At 44.0% G+C, this 19,510-nt stretch overlaps 1 protein-coding gene across 5 annotated transcripts in view; it reads right to left on the bottom strand.

Moving 5' to 3' along the window:
- Window positions 1–19,510, bottom strand: part of ppfia2 (PTPRF interacting protein alpha 2) — a 126,596-nt gene that overhangs the window by 24,078 nt on the left and 83,008 nt on the right. For all 5 annotated transcript variants that reach the window (XM_030113212.1, XM_030113210.1, XM_030113211.1 and 2 more), the window contains 7 exons: window positions 15,072–15,173; window positions 12,061–12,225; window positions 11,721–11,795; window positions 6,721–6,831; window positions 3,283–3,504; window positions 2,327–2,473; window positions 418–552 (listed from right to left, as the gene is read on the bottom strand). In XM_030113212.1, the coding sequence (XP_029969072.1) occupies window positions 418–552; window positions 2,327–2,473; window positions 3,283–3,504; window positions 6,721–6,831; window positions 11,721–11,795; window positions 12,061–12,225; window positions 15,072–15,173 (957 nt within the window). The remainder of the gene's footprint in view (window positions 1–417; window positions 553–2,326; window positions 2,474–3,282; window positions 3,505–6,720; window positions 6,832–11,720; window positions 11,796–12,060; window positions 12,226–15,071; window positions 15,174–19,510) is intronic.

A 19,510-nucleotide genomic window follows, 5' to 3' on the forward strand; every position in this document is an offset into this window, starting at 1 on the left:
GAAGCCTCTGCCCCAGAGACGGAGATCTACTGTCTGGAAGCAGAGGGTCGAAACGAAGCAGAGGAACGAGGACAGAATGAAGGAAGAGGACAGCGAGAGCAGGATCCCAGAAACAAACCACTAATCAGAGAAATCTGCTCTCTACAGGCGCTGGCTGAGCTGCGAGGCGCCACGACGCTACCTTCCTAAGAATGGAGCTCATGTCTTGGAGTTTAGCTTCCAGAACAAAGTGATAATCAGAGAAGGAGGAGGAGGAGGAGGAGGAGGAGGAGGAGGAGGAGGAGGAGGAGGAGCTGGAGTCGGACTACGCGGCTGAGGAAGAGGAGGACAATGTGGAAAAGGCGCCACATGCAACCCAAGACAGTGCTGTGTGTTCACACACCTGAGTGTGTGTGTGTGTGTGTGTGTGTGTGTTACCTTGGTGAGGGCCGCTATCCTCTGGGCCAGCTCGGCCTCCACCTCCGGCAGCGTCTCGGCCTTCCTCATGGTCTGCTGGAGTTTCTGCTCCGCCAGCTCCAGCCGCTCCTGGAGCTGCCGGTTCTTCTCCTCCATCTGCACACGACACCACAGAGACGGGGGTCTGCAAGAGCTTTGGACTTGAGGAACAAACGGCCGTACGGCGGTGTAGTGGATCACCCTCTCACCTTTTACTGACTCTCAGTTTGAGTCCAGGTTTGAATGATTCTCTTAAAAAAATGTATTCATTCATAATTGAGTCTGTTTTCTGCTCAATGAGCTGAACTTAAATAAACATCAAAACTCGTCAATAACTTCTGCCTTTCTTAACAGGCTTATCAGCGTTTTCATTCGCAAACGACTGAAAAGTCTTTTCAAAAAGGCTCAAAATCAGCAGCTTTAGCTGAGAATCCAGTCAGTGAGTCAATAACAGAGTCTCGTAAAACTATTCAGTCACTCCTTTCAGCATTAATCATCAGGCTGAGACAAGAATCAGAACAATTCATTAACAGACATTTTAACAGACTGTGTTTTCAGGAAAAATACAGAAAATTAAAAGTAAAACTACTTTGAAGTATTTAAAAAAAGCTATATTTATGTAGATATAGGTGAGAACCCTCACTGGACCTGAACCAACTTTGAGGAAAATCATATTTCTTCAGAAGCAGCATTTAATCACCAATTCAAAATAAATTCAACCAAAAGTGAAATTTAAAAGGATTCAAGTACCCAAAGTTAACTTTTCTTTAAATGATCTTCGCCGGAGGTCAACAAAGCAGCTCTCACTCTAATGCCTGATGAAACTAGGAATCAATGCAGAGCTGTTCATGTTTTCACCTCCTGACAAGAGTTTCACAGATCAGAGTGCAGAGTGTGTTCAGTGGAACGGAGCTGAGAACAGTCACAGGTGAAGGTGGAGCTGTTCTCACCTCAGAGCTGCTCCACAGTTAGACTTTCTCAATCTGAACCCAGAAACAGTTCTGAGTCTGACCCGAGTTTCTAACGTTCAAATACCAAAACAATCACTGTGTTCTTCTTCTATGGTGTCAAAGGATGAGTGTCAACCTGCATTACATGGAATTAGCACCTCCTACTGTTGAACAGACCTTCAGGATTTTTTTTTTCCCTGAACTTCATTTTCTCCTGGAAAAGACCCAGAATCCCTGCTTTAAATGTCTTTGCCGGTCAATATTAACTATTGAGTTAAAATGTAGAACAAGAAGCTTCTTCTGAATCCTTGTGGTGAAGCATTAACGTCAGTAAATGAACTTACTTGCCTTTTTTTTTTTTACAGAATTTTGAACAAGTATGCATTGTAAAATATGCGACACTATTTCCTTTACTTTACTTAGAAATTCAAATTTATTTAGAGATGAGTTCATCTGGGAAGAAGAACCAACCTGCTCCTAATCCATCTGATAGAATTTGGACTTAACTCAAAAGCACGTCTTTAAACGCGCACAGGGGGAACATGCAAACTGAAACAGAAACCCTTACATTGCAGCAAAAACCTACTGATTAAAATTTGGATGTGAAATTTCTCCATGCTGCAACAAGGCCAATTTAAATAGTGCTTCTGTGTCTCCACACTCGTTTCTGCTCATATGAGTTTTTTTGCTGTCGTCTCGGGACTCAGCTGGAGCTGAAGCTTCTGCTCAGGAAACCGTCAATCAATCACCTTCCACCAGGAAATTCATCTAATTGGGCTGAAGGAAGAATGAGTCTGCGGCGTGGTTTGATCCGGCCGTGGAGCATTATGTCAATTATTGAGATGACTTTGAGGCAAGTGCAGAAAACACTGAAGCAGAATTATGGAAAGCATTCCTTCTGGAATGATGGAGTTTGCATGTTCTCCCTGTTTTTCACCCACCTGACGGAGGAACGCCTCTTTGTTGGCCAGCTCGTTCTCCAGCTTGTCGTTGATGTCGTGCACGGAGGTGGACTCTCGCTGTGCGCTCAGGTAGCGTTTCTCCAGCGTGACGATCCGCTCCTCCATGTCCTCCTTCTGACACATGGCCTGCGAGCAGACGGACGGAGACCGGTTAAAAACCGTCAGCAACACTAAAAGACACTCACAAAAAGATCACAAAAACCAACTGAATAACTGCTGTTGCTCCTCCGTTTCTCTTTTGATCAGAAATCACATCCTGCTTGACTTTCCAGCCACAACCAGCCTGTTAAATGTCAAACATGAGGAACATTATGATAAAGCATAAACACGTCGCTCTGATCTCCTCCTGGGCGCTCTGCAGGTGTGTGTAGAGAAACATGTCGAGCACACGCTGTTTAAAAAAACCCTGCGGAGGATGAATTAACTGCGGCCCTCCTGGGAGGCGGCGTCGGGTAATAACACCGGGTCGCCATGATAAGGCCGTGTTTGCCGGGACGCAATAATTGCCTCTGCCTACATTGTTAGCAATCAATAGCAATTTCAGCCGAGGGGCCAAAGGGGCATCAGCTTATATTCATAACCCGTCCACTCCACCGGCGTTCACCCCGCTCAGACGAGTATAGAATGGCTCTGTGATTGAGGCTCTTAACCGCCGGATCATCACAACGTTCCCCATCCTGCCACGGCGCGCGGCGCAACCATATCGTTTTCAGAAGGTTGCCATGGAAACGGGAAAGCCACTCGTTTCCACTTGAGATGCTGTTGTGTAAACGGGGCCTGAATAAAGACGTTTATTCATACAGTAATAAAGTGGAGAGCGTATGCTAATAGGAGCTTATTTAGGCCGCCGCTCGCTCCTTTGATGCCTCCCTCGCTACTGTTATTCTGGTATAACGTGTGTGTGAGTGCGTGCGTGTGTGTGTGTGCGCTGTAACCTCTTTGATGTCCCTCTGGTACTTGTTGTTCATCTCCTCCGACTTGATGAGGTCCTTGCGGGCGGTCTCCAGCTCCTGCTCCACCTCGGACACCCGGGACGAGAGGGAGGACATGCGCTCCTTCATCTGGGCCAGCTCGTAGTTCTGCTTCTCCAGCAGGTCCTGCAGCTCCACCACCTGACTGGCCTCGTGGGCCGACTCCAGCGAGCCGTTGGACAGACGCTGGGGGAGGGGAGAGCGGGTTAAGAACCGGCGGAACTTTGAATTGCAAACGTGAAACACACGGTTAGCATGAACAGAAATAGTCTCCATTCAGGGGAATCGGCTTTTTCTCCCAGCTGTCTATAGAACAACACTGCACAAACATACACAAACTATCAGAGCTGAGATTTCATTACAGGATCGTTTCACATATTCTATTGTTTTCTTTCTGTGATTCATATATTCATTTTGTTGCAAATGTTTTAATTTGATTGTAAATCACATTGCAAACTCTGCGCCTCATAATTAAACTCATTAAGTTACCAGTAAATGGAGCTATAATTATCATCGCTGCATCACTGAGTGTGTGGGTTTGAATCCCGTTTGCAGCAGGAAGGCCTCCAAATGTGAAAACAGATCAAGTCTACAGATTATGACTTTCTAATACTGTTATTACTGTAGTCACCATAAATACTCCCACTACTCTGTTTTCATAAGGATATGCTGTAAACATACATTTTAATGCAGCTTGTTACAGTGAAATCACAGAAATCTGCCACAAAACGTCTCCTCAGCTCTTCCAAACTGTCACATCTGTTTAAGTTTTCAGCTTCAAAAGAACCAAAACTGAAGAAAAAAAAAAAAGAGGCATTGACAAGATGTCAAATAGAAGCAGGAGTTTGTGGTTTTGACAGGAGGAAAACAGAGAACTCCTCTGGATTCCTGTCATGTCCTTCCTTTAAAGAGGGCCTGGAGAAACCAGCGTTTCTTCCACTTCAGATAGCGTGCCTCCTTGAGAGAATTACACACATTAACACACATTACGAATTCAGGTTCAGGAGCTCCAGGCTTTGGCTCGGTTCCCTGTTTTCGGTTTTACCGGACGGCGACAAAAGACAGTGTGACTGAGAATCACTCCAGACTCCAGCGGGGAAATTGCTTTGACACTTGCATCAGCAATCTGATTGGGTTTCTCTCTGTGTTCGGCTCCCCTGCTCTCTGCATGAGGTAGATTAATGAGGGGGGATACAAGACAGATTACACACCGTTTTGGAGCCGGGAGAAGACATGAGAGGACGACTCTGTTATCGCCGCCGAACGCCGCACACTCACCGAGAATGCAGATTTAATAACAGCCCGGCTTTTTGCTGTATAAACAGGCGGAGGTACTTTAAGTCGAAGGTGATTGACAGAAAGTGGCCTTGTTGTTTTCCAGAAGTCTCATTCTGATTCATCCATCTGTGAGGAAAAACCTCAATGTGCTTTGGTGCCTGGTGATCAATGGTTTCAATAATGATTTAATACCAACAGCGGATTCATTTTCAGATTCATTAAAGATTCGGCTCTTATTCATTATCAAATGAAGACTAAGCTATTAAAAAAAAAAACAAAAACAAAAACAAAAAAGAACGTATTCCTTCTGGAAAACTAGAATGTGTTTTATCACGATTTTCTCTGTCATCCTTTTCTTAGTTTCTCACTGTTTCTCATATCACAAGAAATTTTTGTTTCAGAATTTCGTATATTTTAGAAATTATTAATTACCATTAATTAAATACTTTAAAATAATTATATTTTATAAAAGATTTAATGTTTGTGAATATTCTAAAGTACCTGTTTTAGAAAACAAAACATTAAATTTGACATTATTATTAGCATCATTATTACAATTATTTAAATTCAATAAGCAAATTCAAACTAGAAAAATTTGCATTTTCTGAAGAAAATGAATGTGTGAATGCTGACATGAACAAAGTTAAACTGCAATGCAGAAGAAGTTGGAAAAAAGCTTTGAAAGCTGAAAAAGGTAAAAAAGAAAAGTTAACAAGCTGAAAAAACACTGGAAACAAAGCTTTAAAAAGTTGAATCAAGCTTTAACAGTTGAACAGACACTGCAGAAAGCTTATAAAGTTGACAGAAAGCTGAATCAAGTTGAAAAACTTGAACAAAGCTGAATGACGTTTGAAACGGGAAGTTAAAAAAAAGCTGAAAAAACCTTAAAAGTTGCTTTACGCTGCAGAATTCAGACATTAGTTAAATATTTTAGCCTCCGTCTATAGTATTTCACTAAATATTTCATGTTAAAATACTTGATGTTTTCTGTTGTGTACTTGTTACTCTGGGTAGTTCTGACAGCTGTATGCGCAGCAGATTGACTTCTAGATGAGAAACTGAAAAGTTCCGTCTCGTATCCATCGGCTGGCTTTAACTGCTCTTGGAGCTCGTCTGCGTTTGTGTTAAAGGGTTCATCTTGACTCCATTCCCTCCACTTGACGTGACCCCTCGGTGACCTCTGCCCACCTGTCACGGAGCGCGTGCGTGGATGTCGTCAGTCCGCTGAATGAGATCCTATAAAAGCGCTGAAGTGACGCCGAGCTCTTATTGAAAGCTTTCACGTCATTGAATCACATTAAAAAAAAACCTTTTAGAAGCACAAACACGTGCAAAACACACATTTATATTCCACCTCCCAAGTCCCCTTCTTTTATCTTCACAACACAGAGCAGATGATAGCTGTCTGCTCATTACCCCGTCCCTCAGTATGCGCGCTCTTCATCTCTTTAGTCCCGACATCCCCCCCCCCTCCCGAGCGCCTCCGCCCTCCTCCACCAGCCACGTAATAGCATCTCCATTGATCCGCCCAGGTATCCTCGGCCGCGGTCTGCATGTGAATCTGCTGCAGCGTCTGCGGCTCCAGAGCCGGCTGTCTGCTCCCGACTGCCGACATTAAACAACATCAGAGTAATCAGGTGAAGGCGGACGCTGCTGCGCTGCTGTCTTTAAATTAGTCATGACCGCGGAGGGAGATCTGTATTCAGGACCAACACACGCGCCCCTGAACCGTCTCCTCCTGCTTAATGCGAGGGGCGGAGTTCACAGCAGGGGCCTTCATCCGACTCCCAGCGCACCGTGGAAAACCTCGTCTGCTGGTACAGACGGGCTGTGCAGAAAATCTCATCATGAAACAACTCAAGCTCACTAAACATCCTCTTTTACAGATTATTTCAGACACATTTTGATGCTAATACGCTCAGTCTCACTCTGTCACGTTGGGTTTTTTTTTTATTCTAGCCATTATACTCTGTTTTTACTGGTTTAAACAAAATTACAGTAACTGAATAAATAAACCAGTAACTGGTTTACTGAGTCGACTCCTCAGACGACGCACTGTCAAATGTCAGGAGCTGTTCGAGAGTTAAGAGCTGATATCAGAGCTGTTCTCCAGCCGGGGCTTACTTTGCCGTGGACCTTCTGTTGTGCTTCGCTGCCCTCCAGAATATCCTCCGCTCCTTCTCCCGATGCCACTTTTCTCTGGATGTGAGCATTTTGCTCCCGTAAGGCCACAATCTGCAGGAAGGAGAAGGAAGACAGAAGTGAACCACTGGAAACACTTAAACACATTATTTAGATGCACTTTAGATTGGCTTGAAAGCTTTCGCCAACTGAGCTGCGGCGAATTACTGAAGGAATTCAGTTTGGTTGGTCTTTTCTTGAGAAATAGTCTAAACTTTGCTGTGAGTTTCAAATCCGTCCGCTCCTGTGAATGAGTCCAGAAGCTTCCACAGTTCTTCATGAGTTTCAATTCAATTTACGTCAAAGAATGACGGAATGGGGACAGAGCCTCTTGTGGGCCTGTTTTGGCCCACAGACCTTAGTTTGACACTGTTGTGCAAACGCCAGTTGACAGTCACTATAATAGTCCAACTTGGTCGTCTGTTGGCAAGATTAAATAATTTTCTACACCTTTTCATTCATGTAAATACAGATTAGCAATAGTTTCTCGTTTCTTCATTCCTTCAGATACATTGTTTACCTTGTAAAAGTGAAGCTTCCACTTGAAACGCTCCTTCGTGTGATTGACTGCAAGTGAAAACTGATCATTGGTTTGTTTTAGACTGGCTGTACCCTGATGAGACATTACTGCGTGCATCAGTCAACAGTCATTTTCCCTCTCAACACAACACCAAATTACAGGATGCTCCTGCGCGCAGGAATCTCTGGAACGCGTCTTTCGCCCGGCGGGAAGCCGAACGGCTCGAGAGCGCCGATACAATCACTGTAATTATCACGTTCTCTGGACTCGGCGCTCATTTCTCCACCTCCAGCAACGAGTCCCCAAGTCATAATCCTGTCAGGCGGGTGACCGGCAACAACAATAATTAGCTCCTTCCTTCTTCAACACGCACCGTGTGATTAGCACGACACGGCAGAGGGAGGGACGGCTGTGCCGCCACTGATACTCGTCTCTCTTAAACAATGCGCAAAGTTTAGCGTTTTCACTCGAAGACGCCGACCGCAGCGAGCCGCTCTACGTTTCACTCGACTCGCCTCGGAAAGCTTCCCCCTTCGTCACTTTTAACGAGGGCACAATTATGCCTCCGTATGTTCTCGCAGCATTATTCCAAGATTGTCTGTAACGTCTCCAGCACGGAGATCAAACACCAACGCCACCCCCGATGTAGAAAAGGCACAACAAACGCCGAATGGAGCGCGACAGATGAGACTCCAGCTCTGAAATTACAGACAGGAGAAGCTCGCCAGATCCAAAATGAACACAGCGCCCATTATTTCCTTTTGATGCCGTCAATCCACCTCCGATCAAAGGCAAGGTGGAGGACGGGGAGCCAGGATTTCTTTATCTCCCTGAGATGATTTGATGAAGGAGAAAGTGGACACACGTGACGAGGAGTGAAGGGAGAAGTGTGACCGCTGGGAGGACGGAAGATTGATTATGCCAAGGTGAGGATCAGAGCATTGATGGTTTACTGCAGAGCATCTGAATCGCAGTCAGCTTTAGAGAAAAGACGCGTGAAAAACAATAAATAAAAACACAAACTATGTGCCAATGGTCGGGCTCCTTACCAATAAGCCGGGAGAAAGAGAGCACGAACGACGCCTAAACCAACAGCAGACAAACTAACACTAGCCGCATCGCTAGGTAACAATAAACTGGAAAGACAATTCACAGCGCTTCCACCAGCAGCGTCCAAGCTAACAGCCACCCCATGGCACACGGCACTTTATTTTGAAAGAAAACCCAACAAGAAAACAAAGGAAATTCTTTCTTCATGTTTGATTCCTAATCAAGACGCTCAGGTAAGAAATCAGTCGCTGCAGGAAGTCACCATGCCGAAAGTTCAAATCCAACTTTCGAACTGATTGTTTATAGTGATGAGTCTTTTATTTTATGGGCTGAAAACTGCCTTCAAATGCTAAACAACACAATTTACAAAATGCAGTCCAAAGCACAATTTATCATGATTAACTATGGAATTCATTTAACTAATCGTGGTTAAAAAAAAAAGTAATCTTTAGTCAGCCCTGATAACATTTCACAACATTTCCCATTGTTGTTATACCTGATTTTAGCAGATTTATTCTTACTTTTTTAAGCATTTTCAGATAATGTTGATATTTTAGAATGAAATATAATACTTTATTACTCCCAGATGACAATTTCTTTCAGCATTGCTCCTTCAATATTCAACAAGACAGAATGAAAACTAAATAAGTAATTCTAAAAACAATATGTATACAAGGTTTAACCGTGAGTTAGAAATTAACATAGAAAACACTATTAGATTTGTGTTTTTTGGTTCAGTTTGAGTTTAATATTCATCAATAAGTTATTTCTTTTCCAAAATTGATTTTCCTGTTGGTCCAAATTAGTGCCATTTGCCACTTTTACATGACTTCTATTTGCAATGCGCCTGTGTTGATTAATGTTGATTGTCCCGGACAAAATGATTCATCAGTGCTGATAAATTCCAGCAGAGCCCAATATGGCTGAAAACTGCAATCAGGACCAGTAATCAGAGCGCGTCCACTTACACACCTGTGTCTGTGTAAGGTCGAAGGTCGTTGATTTCATCAGGCATGGCCGTGTTGTCGAAATCCCCGCAGGGAGGAGCGACTCACACCAGACCTCCATCCCAAATCAATTACCGGAGGCTCGGCCCGCCTCCCCGGAGCCGAGCCGCTGAAGTGTGGACATTTCTACTCACACACACACACACTTTCCACCGCCTCAAGGTCCAATCCCTCATCTGTCTGCAGCTCTGAAGTGTGGCGTTAAGCATTTATGAGGGACAGCCTCACAGATGTAGCGTACAGTCTTTCTAACCCCGGCTCTGTGATGTGAGAAAACGTTGGAGAGTGTTAAATCCTCCACCGATACACCCGTCGGTTTGTCTAAAATGCAGGAGTCAAACTTATTCTAGCTGGAACACAACGTGAGATCTGACGACGAACGAGACGGATTAGTGAAATGGAAACAGTTGAAGAAGGTTCGATTTGCAACAAAAGAGGAAAACAGTAATGAGGTGAGTTTGCAGGTTAAAGTCGAGAGCGCTGCTTGACATCAACTGTTCATGCTCAGAGTGTTTTGCTCGATGCAGCGTGTGTGTGTGGTTGCTAGCTACAATGTTTTCATCATTTCTGCTGCTCCTGTCCAAACAATCCATTCATTACATAACCACCGTTGTTATTATTTTGTGTTTTCATGCTCGGGTGTCGTGTAGAGACACTTCCTGACATTCTAGTTTTGGTACCAAAGAACTATGCGAGACAGTTTGAGGAGCTCGTCTCACTCCTCGGATCGTACAGCGTCTGGATTCTGACGACTCCCCTCCTCCATCCCGTCCAAACACGTCATTACAGACAGCGCGGCGTTCTCCAGCCTCTCGTCTCCAACACTGTCAGATGTTTTTGACCAAGTGCAGCTCTGCACTCTCATTCGCGCGCGCACACACACACACCGCCTCTGCTTTCCCACCTGCCATTACTATTTCCATCCTCTGCCTCTCCGCTCTGTATTTTGTTGCGTTTCCTCCTGCACCCTTTCACCCCCCTCTCACTCCTTCCTCTCGCTCTGCTCGCTGGCTTTTATTCCCGGCCTGAGTGTCAGACTGGCGTGTCTGACAGGCTGTGAAGTGGCCGCCCGAGGGGCTTTTTCTCAGCTGGAACGGGACCATCTGCAGCGTGAGCGGAGGCCCGAGCCGGGAGGCGGCGGAGGAGGCGGAGCGAGGGCCACCTCGGGAGGAGTGGACCCTCTTCTGTCAGGGCCGGTCGTGTTTGTCCTGGAGCTGTGCGGTGGTGATTTCGCGTCGAGGAGCTGATTCATTTTCAGCACCTCTGGAGCCATTTCAAGGCACAAATCACACTAACAAGCAGCGTCTATTCCTGAATGCAAATCCTGTGAGTTTGAATAAATTCAATCATTTCCAGACGAGCATGCAGCTTTCTGTTCTGTTTTTAACAGGCTAACATGAGTTCACTGTGCTCTGAATTGACAACTTCACTGAATCAATTAAAAGTCTGGATTTGTTTGGTAGGAAAGCAACTTTTAGAACAAACATGAGGCGTGTGGGCCGAAACCGACCCGCAAGAGGCTCCAATGTTACCAAAACACCAATAAAATGGTGCTTAAAATAAATTTCTTCTGTCGCAGACTCCACACAACAGTGAGATTCCAGCTGGGATACCAGGGATGCTGCCATGAAAAGCTAACAGACTAGCATTAGCCTCAAAGCCATGCTGTCGCGGTGTAAAAACATGCAGAATGCAACAGCTATAGTTGTTTATTTTGGACCATATTCAGTGGCGTAGTCCCTGGAGAAATGGCTATCCTCTCGATATTTGCCTTCTCTTAAAGAAGCCCAGAAACCACAACCTTCTATTTAGTGAAAATCCATTCATAGTATTTGCTTATTGCGACAGAAGCTCGATATATTTCATCAGTTATCGTGAGCCGCCCTCCTCTGCCTCTGACTGGCTCATCAGCTCTCATGCTGCACAGGAAATACTGACATGAACCAAACATATCAGGGAGTTCTGGTTAAAACAGGTAGATTATACAGCGGAAGGTCATGAATTTATCATCCTATCTGGCTTGTAGATATTGCTGAGTGGTGCATCATGGGGGATTTGAAAGTATGTGTGGTTGTACTAGTATTTCATTCACCTGCTTCCATTTCATTTGTTTTCTGTATTTCCTCCGATAGTGTGAACCGTAAAACAACAGCTGGATTATCCGTTTGTGATTATTCATCATTCCAGCAATTGTGCTGCCACTCGACGGAAACAATCTGCTCGCAATCACTTGCTATTTATGAGATCTCGACCCACTTAGTATCAATTCATACGGGCGGCGTATTCCTCCACCATCAGGGAGGGCGCGTTGCCACGGAGGTGCAACCCGAGTGAGAGCAGATATCTTTAAACACAGTTACTGTTACCTCCTGATTGGCTGCTGTGAGCTCCTCCTCCAAGGCGGACACCCTCTCCAGAGACACTCGTAGTCTCTCCCTCACCTGAAGAGAAGAACGGCGTGCATGATTTACCCTGGATTTTTAACATGCACTCATTACTATTGAGAGGAAATGAGAAATGATGTTGTGGTTGCTGTTGAAATGGAGGGTAATATATAGAGGAGGCGGGTGCTGCGGTTTCCATGGAAACAGACATCACTTTCAATACACTACAGAGTAAACCGGATTCACTTGAAGCATTGTCATGTAAACGGATTCTGACATTACAAATATCTCAGTCTCCATCCTATAATCTGTGTGGACTCACCTTCTCATCGAGGGCTTTATGGTGCTCGAACAAGGACTTGAGTGCTTTGAGGACCTCGACCTCGCTGGACACGCCCGACGGAGACTGAGCCTGTCGCTTCACCACCGTCATGCGCAGCGAGCGCTCGTGCCGGGACACCAGGCACTCCAGATGTTCCAGCAGCAACTGGAGGAGATCACAGGAGGAACCGCGGTCAGGGCACGGAGAGGCAGGCCGGAGGAACAAGGCACAGATCAACACATGAATGACGAGAGAACTGGACACGATCCTGCATGAAGTGGGTTGAATTATCGAGTCAGCATGATTGTACATCAATCCATTAGAAGAAACTCATCTCTGTATTTAGCAGGACGTTGAACACACCATCAAACATGAAGGCAAAGGCGCTAAATAAATAGCGCATGTTATCTAATGGATCAGCTTCCACGTGTGCGTGTAAATTTAAAATCTACCTGCAAACCTTTGATAAACGAGGCCTGTTGTGTTTTATATAAAGTCCATATATGAAAAACAATTTGTGCAGCATGAAGACACAAACAAGATGAAAGAGCCTCATCGTATGACTGCAGGAGCTGCCTTTCAGCACACGTGCACATAACAGGATTACACTGATGGAGCTGGCTGGGGAGCACGTCAAGGGGAAACAGAGCAAAAAGACAACAGCAATCAAGAAGAGGAGGCCAGTTTCTCTTCCGAGATAAAACAAACGTTATATTTGGCTGTTCCAGCGTGAGATGATCATCTGCTTTCATTTCCCCTCCGCACTCAGCGCTGCTGCTCACTGTGAGGCGATGCAGATCTCCACGCTTCATTCCCTCCAAGGAAATAATATCATAACGTCAGGATAACGATCTGCTTCCAGGGTGAAGGTTGCAGCTCCAAATAATTTATGTGATCCTTCCTGGAGAATCTTCCATCTCTATCCGCAGCGTAGCTGCACTCCCGCAGACGTTAGTCTGCAACTCGTCTTTAAAGAAATACTGAAGTGGAAATGCATGAAGCAAACGGTGAAGGTGAGCCCGGAGGCATCCATCTGCTGCACCCTTCATCCACCCCAACGGTTCAGGGTGCTGGAGCCGATCCCAGCTGACGGCGGGTGAAAGCGGGTTTAACCCGGGACAGGTCGCTGCTCACACTGGCGAAGTGGTGTCAAAGTTCGCCTGGAGTGCATGACATACCAAAGTCGGTCGATCAAGACTCACATGACACTCATCAGGTAATCCGATTTAGTGGTAACAAGCACATGGATGGAGAAAGAAAGGGTTTATCTTCACAGGTCAAACCAAAAGGAGCTCATGAAAGAAATACAGGAGCTGTTTAAAAAAGGCTGAAAGACACTGAAGTATCGCCGTTTTCATTGTTACATAAACAGGATTGAAGACGGAGTCAGATAATTTTGTAAAAGTTGAATTTCAGTGACTCACAGCTCCTAAAACGCAACAAAAGTCGTGTGTTTTCACTTTAAAAGATGCAAAGAGTTCCTAAAACAAGTGATCTGGGTGCCATGTTTCTCTGTATCAGACGGCCTGCAGGACAGAGTTAACGGAGATTCCTTTCTGTTTGCATCAGACTCTGTCGATCCGATGCCGCCGTCGCTGAGAGCTCTGTCTGCAGCCGCTGCGTCTACGTGCGCGCTCAAGAAACTGCCGAATCCGCTGGGGAGACGAGCTGAGATGACAGCAGCGGCAATTTAATCCCCATCCGGCACGAGTCCTCCTCCGTGTAATTATCCCAAAACAACCGCTAAACTTCACTCGCCATCTCATCTGCTGCCTGCACGTACACGCCGTACGCCATTTAATTATAGACCGTGGAAAAAAAAAAAAAAAAAAATACATAAACCGACAAGAAAAAACAACAATGTTAATTAAAGTTCGGTTAATAATTCTCCGTCTGAGGAGCAGAGGTGATAATGAAGTGAGAGAGTGAAAATGACTTGAGTCTGTTTTCTGTACAAAACTGTAAATCCACACTCAATCAGCAGTGGGAAGGAAAACACAGGTTTATCAGTGAACAACAGCTTTATAAAAGGGCTTTTTTTTTTTATTTTATTTTTAATGGAGGACTTAATAAAAGTCAGCGGAATGCCTTCAGTGTGTTTCCAGAGTCTGTGAAGTGGACACTGAGCAGCCGTCAGGTTTTTCACTGTTTGGAGTTAACGAGGTGTGTGTGTGTGTGTGTGTGTGTGTGTGTGTGTGTGTGTGTGTGTGTGTGTGTGTGTGTGTGTGTGTGTGACCACTGGAAACTGTGTGTGTGTGCACGCTTCAGTGCTTCCACCCAGCGGAACGCTGCGCCTTCTTCCACTTGACTTTTTTTTTTTTTAATTTGGGAAAAGTTCTGCAGGTTTGGAAACTAGTGTGTGTGCGTCTGTGTGTGTTTGTGTGTGTATAAAGAGTGTTACAAGTGTTTTCTTTTCTGTTGGCTGGAGAAAAACTTGGATTTTGATAAAAGTCCATAGACTGGAAGATTTTTTTTTTTATCAGTTTCCACAGGATTACATGAACCTAAACCCAAAAACCATGTTTAAGCTTTAAATTGAGCTTCAGAATATTTCAGCTTTACAAATACATATAAAACAAATAAGAGTTCAGATGATGCCAATTAGCCACATAACTGTTACACAGATCATTTCATTCATGCAGTTTCTGGACAGCCGCTGGTGTTACGGGCGGCTGCGGCTCAGTGAGGCAATCATCTCTCAATCAAGCACAACTGAAGAGGTTCAAACCAGCAAATGAGACCAAACATCTGAATCATAACTCTAAATTTAATCGCTTTCCTGTTTGCTGTCTTTATTTCTCCACATCACAATAACTCGATGGATTTATATTCTTCCAACATCTTATTTTTTAAAAAACTTTATTTGTAAAATTTTGATTAAGGGTCGTCACAGCAGCTCACTACAATTAGAATTGTAGACTGCAGAAGTTTTAAGACTGAATCTGAAGCCACTGACCACTCGGGGGGCTGGTTTACTGGTTCGATCCGGTGAACGTTTGAAGGTAACTCACCCTGGTGTTGTTCCTCTCAGCCTTGAGCTCGGAGATCTCCTCCTCCTTCTCCAGCAGCTGCTCCCTGCAGGCGTTCAGCTCCTTGGTCAGAGCAGCAAACTCCTGCAAAACCCAGGAGAGAGGACGAGACAGGTTAGAGTCACTCTGTAATCCGAAACTACTCTGTGAAATACACTGATCTGGTCATACAAGTTGACTTTAATCTGAGCCACTAAAAAGAGCTGTGTGGATGTGATCTACACTGATTTCAAAGCACTGACACAAAAATCACATCTGTCATGCACTGAAACGTCTCTGTAAAGGACGATTTACAGGGAGAAACATAACAAGACTGTGTGAAAAATCCACATTTCAGCCGGCGATGGCCAATGAGCAGAGAAATGAACCGATCATTCAAAAAATACTGATATCTTTAAACAAGACATGGATAGCAGCACGTCTTTCACCCACAGGGAAAAAATAATGAAGCTGAAGTGGTTTCAGTGGGATTCAATTTTTTCAAGTGCAATTCAAACTGTGTAACTGTATGCTACACTGCATGTATTTCATAATCCTTGAAAACAGAAGTACGATTTGAATTTGAACATTTTTATCCATATTTTTAAAGACAACGCTGCACATGAGAAGGAGAAAAATGAGGAGACAAGAGGAGGAGGAGCCCAGGCGAAAGAGAAGGTCAGGGAGAAGAGGGAAGAACAGGAAATGGAGAGCTCAGCCGGTTTGAACATTAAAATCAGCTCACCTCGGAGGTTACAAAGAGCACATGCAGCACTAAAGGGACGAACCATTACAACTCTGCAGAAAACACACCTCCATCGCAGCGGGTTATGCACCACATCTCCTGATAGATACTGACAGAAGGATGACTCCACGCCTGAACTACATTGATTCACCAATTACAGCTAAAAACAATGTGCCGCTTCTCTTTCTGAACGAGCAGAACACAAAGGGCTTTATCTATCATCCTGAAGTGGTCGGTCGGTTTGGGCCCGGTCAGCAGCAGAGCGGCTGGTTTAACGGAGGATGCTCAGGCTCAGTCTGCACACGGCTCACATTACACTGAAACAAACCGTCTCCACATCTCCCTCCGCAGTGAAGACCCATCTGCCAAGCAGCAGTGAAAGTGGCAGCGGACGTCTGGGACTCATCATGAGCTGTGTCTCATGTACAGAGTGACTGAAGGACTGACACACTTGCTGCATTCAAACACAAACTTACATTTTACACTTCATTACTTGGATATTTGTAACATTTTCAGGCTTCAAATGAAGAATCGAGTCCTTATATCACACTTGCACTGCACAGGGGTGAAATTGTTGGTTTAATATTTAGAAAGAGGCTATTTCAGTCTTTATTTCAGAACTGTAGGTTAATGATGACTGTATAGGAAGAGATTTAGATGAAGACAGACACACGCCGGCCTGACAGAAGAGCTTCTGCAGCGCTGTGTTGAGCTGGAGATGCTTCAGTGGGACAGAAACCTTCATCAGCAGAGAGATGAGAGACAGCCGCTGTCACTCTGCAACACTTCAAAAATCCCTCCGGCTAATTTAAGCACGTCGGGAACAAAGGCGCGTTCGGAGCGGCTCACGTCTGGCCGGTACAAAGAAATCAGAGGCGAACACGCCTGCCCGGACGTCACCGCTGTTTCAGTTCACATCCAGTGGAAGTGACACCACCGGTCTATATCATCCAGCAAGCGTTTTGTTTTTCTACCAGCTAACAAGTGATCTGTCTGCGAGAGTCACATTGTGATTCTGAAGCGATGCGCCATCTGTCCTTCAGGAGTCATGAACAATAAGTCAGTGTTACAGACAGACTCCGGGGAGCGCCGCAATATTGTGTCTCACTGCCACGGCGGCACAGCAAATCCTTATAGACCTTATAGAGCCACAAATCCTCCCAACAAAAGCCCCGCCGAAGCCGTAAGTCTCACTTTGTACTGTGAGAGGAGGAGTCGAGTGAAGCGGTGATCAAAGAAAAGACTTGAAGGTTCACACAAGTCAAACCCCGAAGCTGCCGTCTCACCGGACAGCTGAAAATACAGGAAAATACATGAACAACCAGCTGTTTTCACTATAAAACACACTGAACTGACACTTTGTGTATACTGGATTCCTGTTACAGGGGATAAAATTAGAATGTATTTGCATTCATGACTGTTTCAAAGCAAAAAAATCTCACGCAACAGACGCAAAACTGTAAGTTTCTTAATGTGTAAATACAGAGTTTCTGCGCAGTTTAGCAAATGTTTTGCGCGTGCAAAAGAAGAAGAATAAACTCCAAAAAATACCTGAAGACAACACAGACATGCCAGAGGCTCATTCATTGCAGTTTTCACCAAAGAGAAACTAAAAAAGACTTTAAAACATGTAGAAAAATCACAAATGTTCTCAGATATTCTGGGAACTCCTCCGTGGATTCTCTTTGAGACGAAGCAGTTAAGAAGAGGAAGATCAGGAAGAGGAAGATCAAGTCGAAAATTTAAGGAAAAGAAGAAGCTGCAGGTGGGATCAGCATCTCATCCCATCAGCTTTCCAGTAAAAATAGATCAACCATAAACACTAACATAACAGAAATCAAGTAGCGTTTTGGATATTTGGGAATTTGAACACAGTTCAACTCATAGTGAAATATATTTTGTCATAGTTATCCTGTATAAATATCTTTTTTTCCCCCGCATATTTATCATTAGTTCTCTTTTGCTTCTCTTGTTCCTGTCTTGCTGCTGCAACAATGCAAATTTCCCCACTGTGGAACAAATTATCTTATCTTATTATCGATTTGTAATTAAAAACAGTTTGATTTGACTACACTGCATGCCTTCAGTTTTTCCATTGAATTTACAGACTAAGCTTTCAATTTGACATTTCTGTTTTATATCAAGATTACTTGAACAAAGCAAACCGCAGAAATGAAATTTTTCACTGGCTTTTGTTGTTTGTATCATAAAGACACTTCAAATATGGATTTTTATTTTTTAAGTTAAAATAAATGAAAAGCAACACATCATTAAATAAAACATCAAATGGCCGAAAACTGTTATTTTTTCTTTTATAAAAAATCCCCTTGTCTTTATTTCCCAACGAAACTATCCACACTGTGTTGACTTTCAGATCAGACTCTTTATGCATTTTGTCTGAAGTTTATTACCAGTTTCTAATACTTTTTTGATCAACAGCCTCCATTTGTGTTTCAGGAGAGCTGCAGTTTGCTCAGTATGTTGTTTTTACTCATTCTTGGTTAACTTAATCGCACATTTTGTCAGGATTAATCATTCTCTCCATAAATATTTGAAGTATTGTGTGCTTGCAGAGGATGAATTCACAAACACAACACATGAGCTCTTTTTCCAGTCTGTATATTGCTCATGCTGATGATGTGATAATGAAGTATTGCAGTTTCAGTTGCACACTTTACAATTATTTTCACATTTGGAGAAGCTATTTATACATTCTCTGTTGAAACAATGTTGAAAGTTTCACATATTTAGAAAAACCTGGTCCAGATTTCAGAAGTAGCTCCAGTGTTTTTCAATGTAGACCTGGTCCAAAGCAGTCCAAGTGAAAACACAGTCAAACATGCACTTTTTTCCCCACACATCGGAAAAATGTTTCACAAATCAGAAACAGTGTTTTGATGAAAGTTTAACATAACCTAGGCTCGTCCAGATTTGAGACGTTTTGGTCCAGTTTTCCATCTAGACCTCCTTCAAATGTGTTGAAGTTATGGAGATTACTGTTAAATATGCTTTTTTTATTTTCACAAATAAAGATTGTAGATATTCAATATTGGTTGTCTGGCAACGTTTTCGTCTCAATTAAAATGTTAAACGTGGTTTAAAGTTAATACTTAGTACAGAGAAGGGATAAATTGCCTCTCCAAATGTGAAAATATTTTTCCCTTACATCCCGAATCGGAAGCTAACTTCAGCCTAGTAAACACGAGGCTGAAGTTACATGGCATTTCTACAATGTTTATATGTTTGCATGATGTTTATTTGATGTTCATGTGACGGAGCAGCCTCCATCACGGACTGCGGGCAGTGCACGTAAACACACCCACGCTCACACACACGACGACAAACTTCACTACTTCCTCGTTTGCGACACGACTTGCAAAACTCCCACCATGATTCCTCCTAAAACTGTTGCTTAGTTCAGTTGAAGGTGTCCACTTCGCAGCCCCACTCCTTCATTTTAGCGCGCAAACATTTCCGGTTCGGACGAGAAACACTCACCAGACGCCATCTTGTTTCCGGGTGTTCTAGCAGCAGTCGGCCAAACAGAGGCGCTGCTACAGCCTCAGTCTTGTAGGGCACTGGGCGGACCAATTATCTATATTTTCTGTAATTTAAGTGTTCTATAAGGACTTAAGAGACGCCCTACACTCACGAGATGCTCATTATTTCTCTGACTTGTTTAATATGATTTTCTTTT

Source organism: Salarias fasciatus, chromosome 17, assembly GCF_902148845.1.
Source record: "Salarias fasciatus chromosome 17, fSalaFa1.1, whole genome shotgun sequence".
Taxonomy (NCBI): domain Eukaryota; kingdom Metazoa; phylum Chordata; class Actinopteri; order Blenniiformes; family Blenniidae; genus Salarias; species Salarias fasciatus.